This window comes from Pongo pygmaeus, chromosome 9 (genome assembly GCF_028885625.2).
Source record: "Pongo pygmaeus isolate AG05252 chromosome 9, NHGRI_mPonPyg2-v2.0_pri, whole genome shotgun sequence".
In the NCBI taxonomy this organism is placed as follows: Eukaryota; Metazoa; Chordata; class Mammalia; order Primates; family Hominidae; genus Pongo; species Pongo pygmaeus.
Window position 1 is genome coordinate 18,945,487 of NC_072382.2, and position 7,764 is coordinate 18,953,250.

The 7,764-nt window shown below is 41.8% G+C and overlaps 1 protein-coding gene across 1 annotated transcript; it reads right to left on the minus strand.

Moving 5' to 3' along the window:
- Positions 1-1,190: 1,190 nt before the first annotated feature.
- LOC129007454 (olfactory receptor 4X2) lies at positions 1,191-2,114 on the minus strand. The gene has a single exon (XM_054438367.2). The coding sequence runs from the start codon at positions 2,100-2,102 to the stop codon at positions 1,191-1,193; it is 912 nt and encodes a 303-aa protein (XP_054294342.1). The 5' UTR covers positions 2,103-2,114.
- Positions 2,115-7,764: the final 5,650 nt, after the last annotated feature.

Genomic DNA, 7,764 nt, shown 5'->3' on the forward strand with positions numbered 1-7,764 from the left:
TAAGTCTAGAGATCTAACATGCAACATAAGGACTATAGTAAATAATATGGTATTGTATACTGGAAATTTGCTGAGAGTAGATTTTAGGTACTCTTACCATTAAAAAAAGCAATCTCTGCAAAGTGATAAGTATGTTAATTTGCTTGACTAATAATTTCATTGTGTATAGTATAGGTATATCAAAACAGTATGTTGCTCACCTTAAAGATATACAATAAAAATAATAATTTTTCTGAAATATTTGAAAGCTGCCAGTATGATGTCCCTTTATCTCTAGATATCTCAATAAGCAATTCCCTGATCCAAGAACATTCCTTGAGACAAACACAGTACAATGATCAAAATCAGGAAATTAACATTCATGTAATTTTATTGTCTCATCTACAGAGTTTTGTCCCACAAATGTCCTCTATCTAATATCCAAGATCAAATCCAGGATCACACGTTGCCTTTACTTCTCACCTATCTTTAATCCAGAGTAATTCTTCTTCATCTTTACACATTTGAAGAGTGAAGGACAGTAATTTTGCAGAATATTCTTTGTTTGGGCTCTCCTTGTTTTTTTAATGATTAGACTCAGGTTATGTATTTTTGGTAAGAATAGCACAATAATGATATTGCGTGCCTCTCCAGTGTACCATATCAAGAGGCACATAGCATCAATGGATCTTATTTCTGGTGATACTCACTTTGGGCAATTGTTTAGAGGGAAGGGGCTATAAAGTTACATTTTTCTATTTGTAATTAATACCCCTTGGTATCCTAAGGAAAGATACTTTGAAACAATGTGAAATCATTTCTTATCAAAAAAAGTGTTTAATGACAGGATTCTATTCTGTCAAGAGCACTTTCACAAGATAGGTGACTCAGTGTAACACTGTGCACCAAAAGTCTTTACACTCTAACACTAAATTCACTCTAGGAAATAAGCCTAAAAGAAAGTCAGAAGCATGGTTAAAGATGTCTGTTCAAGAATATTTACTACAGTGTTATTTATGGTGGTAAAAAATTAGTACATCCACAAAAGGAAATATTATTCAAGTTATGAAAATGAACTTTTTAAAGAGAGAGGCCAGGTAGAATAATCTGGAACTAACAGGTCCTGTGAACTTTCCTTCAACGTATTCTGCTCCTTCAGTTTGGACTCAACAGTCATTCTAAACCCAAGCATCAATACCAAGACTCAGCCTCTATTTCTCATTTAGTCTCAGTGTCCTAATCCACAGCCTCTTCATCGCCTTCTTCATTTCAGCATTTCTCAGAGAGTAGATGACAGGGTTCAGGATCGGGGTTATCATGGTGTAGAACACAGCCACCATCTTGTCTATGGGCAGAGTGGTAGAAGGCCTCAGATAGATGAAGATGGAGGGCCCAAAGAACAAGATAACTACAGTAACATGGGACCCACAGGTGGAGAGGGCTTTGCGCCACCCTTCAGAGCTCCAGGTTCTCAGATGGAGCAAAATGACCATATAGGATGCTAAGAGGACCCCAAAACTGATCACAGACAGGGTCCTTCCATTGGCAACAATCAGCAGACCAATGAGGAAGGTGTCAGAGCAGGCAAGTTTGAGAAGGGGAACTGGGTCACAGAAATAGTGGTTGATCACATTGGGGCCACAGAAGGGCAAGTTGAAGATGAGAAGGATTTGTGCAAAGGAATGCATGAAGCCTCCCACCCATGCTATTCCTACAAGGACAGCACACACCTGCCAGTTCATGATGGTGGTGTAGCTGAGGGGCTTGCAGATGGCCACATAGTGGTCATAGGCCATCACAGTGAGCAGGAAAATCTCAGTGCCACCTAAGAAGTGCAAGAAGAAAAGCTGTGCCATGCAACCCCACCAAGATATGGCTTTCCTTTCAGCCAGCAGATCTGAGATGAGTTTGGGGGATGTAGTGGAAGAGTAGCAGATCTCCATGAAGGATAGGTAGCTGAGGAATAAGTACATGGGTGAACCAAGGCTTCTGCTGGTCATGACAGTGAGCACAATGAGGAAATTCCCCAGCACAATTGCTGTGTACAAGAACAGAAATATCACAAAGCAAACCCTCTGCACCTCCTGCTTGGGAGAAAGTCCCAGAAAAATGAATTCAGTCATGTTGTGTATGTTAGCCAAGAGGTCATCACCAGGAGGCAGCAATTTGGGTGGTGTGATCTGAAATGATACAAAAGACTTCTTCACTCAGTGGGTGAATTACATGAAAGCCCTTGAATAGCTGAGATGCTTGTGAGTTGGAAATTGAAAGATGAGTAGGAGTTAGTTATGCGTAGAAGGGAAGAGTGTTCCAAGAAGGCAGAGAGCACGTATGAATGCCTTGTTTGTGGCTGGAATAAAGGGGAGAATAGCAAAAAAATAAAGCTGTAGATAGACATTAGTACCAATTTGTGAAGGACTGTTAGGGCCTTTGAGGACCCTAACAGTCCCAAAGTGTTTTTCCTTTTAGTTGATGAACATGCTTGATGATTCCCCATTGTCTGCAGGATCACACAAAGTCTGTAGTATGTAGAACTAAAGTATGGAAAGGGCTGTCCAGTGGAAACAGGTTAGAGGAGGAGCTCTATTAGGAAGTTAATAAGTCCCTCGTTGGACGATGTGGAACAGTCAGGATAGCGTTACTGTCTCCATGTTAGATGTCTTTCTATTGCCTTTGAGTGGTTTAAATTATCTTGTGCCTACAGCTTTCCTTCATGCCACTTCCTTCTCCTTTTTTTTTTTTTTTTTTGAGACAGAGGCTTACTTTGTCACCCAGGCTGGAGTGCAGTGGTATGATCTTGGCCCACTGCAGCCTTGACTTCCCCCAGCTCAAGTGATCCTCCCACCTCAGCCTCCTGAGTAACTAGGACTACAGGCATGTGCCACCATGCTCTGCTAATTTTTATATTTTTTGTAGAGATGGGGTTTCACCATGTTGCCCAAGCTGGTCTAAAGCTCCTGATCTCAAGCAATCCACCCACTTCAGCCTCCCAAAGTGCTGGGATTACAGGCATGAGCCATGGCTCCTGGCCTTCTTTTCTATCCTTGGTTTGCAGAACAGTGTCCTCAACCTCTCCACATACCATTCAGAGTCTTTAGAAGAGATCTCCCTGGTGGACCTTCTTTGACAATCGACATCTCCTCTTATTTCTGCTTCTCCCTCTAATTCTTACATTCTACACTTGGTCACTTGGTGAGCTTGTCCCCTTCCAAGGGCCCAGCTCAACTCAATCCATGAACAATTCTCTTAATGGTGTTTTCACTTTCTCCAGTCACATCCTCCAGTGGCAAGAAAGGTCCAACACCCCCCTATACACACACACACACACACACACACACACATACACACACACACATCCCAGTGCCCCCTCATGCTCTGACACATCCTTCTCCATAGCCCGGGCTTTCAACACCTCAGGGCATCACCAAGACTGCTCACCAACTGACTGGCAAGCTGTCCCAGTCCATGCTGAACTCTGTCCAAGGTGGCTAAGGTTTTGTATATCCACACAGCCTCTCCTACAGTAACACTCCAGGCCACCTGAGCCTGGGAGCCAGATCACTTCCACTCACACCACAAGCCTTCCTTGCTTCCATGATTGGGGCAATCTCAGGTGATTAAAGACCACCATGAACCAGAAGGAAATCACTGATAGAACATATAGTTACAGAAACAAAGAAAGAACAGATGCCACAAAATCTCAGATCAGCTGGGGAACTTTACCAAGAAACTGCTCACAGAAGAGAGCACTAACAGTCTGGACTTCTGGTTTTATAGTCATATTTTTCAGGGAGTGTGTGTGTAAGATCTAGAAAGTTCTTTAACCTCTCAGAGACTCAAGGTCTAAACTGTAACATGCAGATAATGCCTGCCTCACGGGTAGGTGCCATAACTCCCACTCCCAGCCCCATCCCAGGATAAGTTAAGGGCCAGTCCTATGTCCTGCCCTGGATTCTTCTCCAAGCCAGCTCCACAGTTTACAGGCCCCCTCTGCCAGGGGCCCCTCTTCTCTCAGGACATTTTGGGATCCCGGCACTTACCACACTGAATTATCATTGTTTTTGTGTGGCCACCTGCCCACTGGAGTGTGGGTTTCCTTATGGCAGAGATGATCATTGCCCACCACTCCACCTCCAATGCTTACTACAGTGCCATCCATGCCATAGCCTTCAATGAATGTAGATAGGATGAATAATACTGGATATGTATCTTCCCAGCCTTCTTAGCACAGTATTTGGTAAGTTAGTGTTCAGTAAATATTGAGGAAGAAAGTTCCCCAAGGACTAACACCAAGCCTTCTCCATCTCTGAATCCCAGAACCTAGCACTTGTGTTTGCCTCAAAGACAAGATGGATGTGAAAGCCCTTTGAAATGTGCTATACACTTCCTGGAACCATTCTCTTTACTTTCAAGGTGGAATCAATCATTACTACAAAAGAAGCCCATGGTCACAAAACAAAACTCACCCCAGTGTTTCTGTGGCTTTGCTGTTCTCGCCAGTTGCCTGTTCTGTTCTAACCCTGGAGAGGTAACTAACACCCTGAGAATGGCCCTAGGCTCACACAGGTTTCCCAGTTAGCCAATCAAGAAGCATTACAAATGGCCACACTATCAGCCAGAGCTGCTGCCTCACTGGAGTTCCAAAACGGAGAGGATCTGCTCCACTGCACCCTCAGGCTAGGAAATGCTGAGAAATGCTAAGCCACTGGGGTTTCAATTACACCTAATTTAAAACAAGAGCAAAGTAGACTTGCCCCCCAAGGTGTTCCACAAAGAACTTAAAGCCTGGCAGCTCAGGCCTAAGTTCATACTGCTTAAAAGACACCGGGGGAGGAGGCAAGTGATCAGGTGAAACAAGTTCATTCCCCGGAGAGCCTCACCCTTTCTCCTTCCTAATCAGGCAGACCAGCTGATTAGGACCTCAAATTCTTTGTAGGAAATAACTTGCAGAAAACAACTCACACTTGTAGGAAAATCTCAAACTCCCTTGTAGGAAACAAGTTCAGAAATCAGTAGGAATTGTGAAAAAATTCAATTCACCCCATGTTTGCACTTATTCTGCATGGGGCTGTTCAGAAGTCCATGAACGACCCCTCCCCGCCTGCTTATTAAGAACTCAGTCAAGTGGCCTTACATAAAGTGATACTATTCAGAAAAGTGGGTCCATGGAATAGAGACCACACGTGTCAGGAAACTGAATTAGCACTTCTCTGTGTCTTTGGTGTGAATGAGTTATGGATCATTCACCATGGTAGAGTTATGGTTCTCTACCGGGGGCAATTTTGCCCCCAGAGGATATTCGACAAGGTCTGGGAACATTTTCCATTGCCACCACCTGGCTGGGAAAGGAGTGATACTTACATCTAGTGGGTAGAAGCCAGGGATGCTGTGAAACCCCCTACAATGCACAGGACAGTCTCCCCAAGCAAAGAATTATCTCATTCAATGTGTCAATAGTGCTGCTATTGATATACTCAGGTTTGGGTGAAAAAAAAGTTGCCCTGAATTAATAATCATTGAAATTGGGTGTTGAGTACATGGGAGTTCATTACACTGCTTTGATCACACCTGTTTATATTTTATATTTTCTGTAATAAAAGGTTTAAAAATGGCATCAGACCACTTCATAAAATTAAATGTGCCCTGTACTAGTGCTACTCACAAATATCAGTAACTCAGCCTTGATTGAAAGAGTTGAAACAAGATTCCACAAGTTCCAACTAATGATTGATAAGAAAACTATAATGAGATATTTTTAGATTTCAGAAAAGATCTGGCACATTGCTTTTGAGCATGCAAACACTGAATTCAGCATTATCCTTTATAAAGAAACACAAGGAAAATTAGCAAATAACTACAAAAAAGCCCCAAGTACTTAAGTAGAAACTATATTTATTTTGTAATGTGTCATCATGAAGTTGAGTTTCTGTGAAAGTCTGTCAGTCAAAATCTTTTCTACATTGAATAATTTGGTTTCATAAATCTAAGGAAGATCATTGTTCACCTAAGATTATAAATTGTGCCATAAGAGGTTGATTTTGTTTCCTAACCTAGCAAAGATTAACCCATTGACTATGCTCTCATTTCTCAAGTTATAATTAAATCCTGTTATTAGAAAGAATGCCCAGATCTGGCCGGGCGCGGTGGCTCAACCCTGTAATCCCAGCACTTTGGGAGGCCGAGGCAGGTGGATTACCTGAGGTCAGGAGTTCAAGGCCAGCCTGGCCAACATGGTGAAACCCTGTCTCTACTAAAAATACAAAAATTAGCCGGGCATGGTGGCACACACCTGGAATCCCAGCTACTTGGGAGGCTGAGGCAGGAGAATTGCTTGAGCCTGGCAGGGCGAAGGTTGCAGTGAGCCAAGATTGTGCCACTGCACTCCACCTGGCTGACAGAGAAAGACTCTGTCTCAAAAAAAAAAAAAACCACAGATCCTTCTTTTAAAATTATATCTATACACATTCCTCCACTTGAAAAGTTATTTTGCAGTGAAAAATGACTATCGGCATATGCCTTTTTAAAAAAGTGGAAATGTGTTTAAAAATAGGCAAAGGACATGAACAGACACTTCCGGAAAGAAGACATAGAAGACTCCAACAAATACATGAAAAAATTCTCATCATCACTAATCATTACAGAAATGCAAATCAAAACCACAGCGAGATACTATCTCATACTAGTCAAATGGCTATTACTAAAAAGTCAAAAAAAAAAAGATGCTGGCAAAGTTACAGAAAAGAAGGGAACACTTATATACGGTTGGTGGGGATGTAAATTAGTTCAGCCACTGCAGAAAAGCAGTTTGGAGATTTCTCAAAGAACTTAAAACTATCAGTCAACCCAGCAATCCCACTATTGGGTATATACCCAAAGGAAAATAAAGCTTTTTACCAAAAAGACACATGTACTTGTATGTTCATCACAGAGCTATTCACAATAGCAAAGATATGGAATTAATTAAAATGCCCATCAGTGGTAGACTGGATAAAGAAACTGTGGCACATATACACCATGGAATACTATACAGCCATAAAAAATAGTGAAACCCTGTCCTTTGCAGCCACATGGATGCAGGTGGAGGCTGTTATCGGAAGTGAGATAACACAGGAACAGAAATCCAAATACCACATGTTCTCAATTATAAGTGGGAGCTAAATATTGAAAACAGTTGGACACAAAGATGAGAACAATAGATACTAGGGAACTACTTGATGGGGGAGGGTGGGTGGGGGTGTTGGTTGGAAGGCTACCTATTGGGCACTGTGCTCACCACCTTGGTGTTGGGATCATTCGTATACCAAGCCTCAGTGACACCCAATTTACCCATGTAACAAGCCCCAACACGTACCCCCAGAACCTAAAATAAAAGTAGAAAAAAATGGGAATGTAGAAGTTTCTAGCAGCTTTTATTCATAACAGCAAAAAAAGGAAAAAAACAAATCAACCCAATATCCACCACCAAGAGAAATAAATGTGTATATATACACACACACACACATATGTATATATTTATATATACACATGATTTTGGAATGCTACTCACTAAATAAAAGCAATCATAACCCACAATATGGATGGATCCCAAAAATATTATGTTAATTGAAATAAGCCAGATACAAAAGAGTACATGCTTTAATTTAAACAAGGTTAGGACAGGTTAAACTAATTCATGATGATAGAAATTAGATCAGTAGCTGCCTGAGGAGGGGTGGAGATTGCCTGGAGGAAGTCACAAGAGAAGTTTCCAGAGTGATAGAAATATTCTACCTCTTGTTGGGAAGT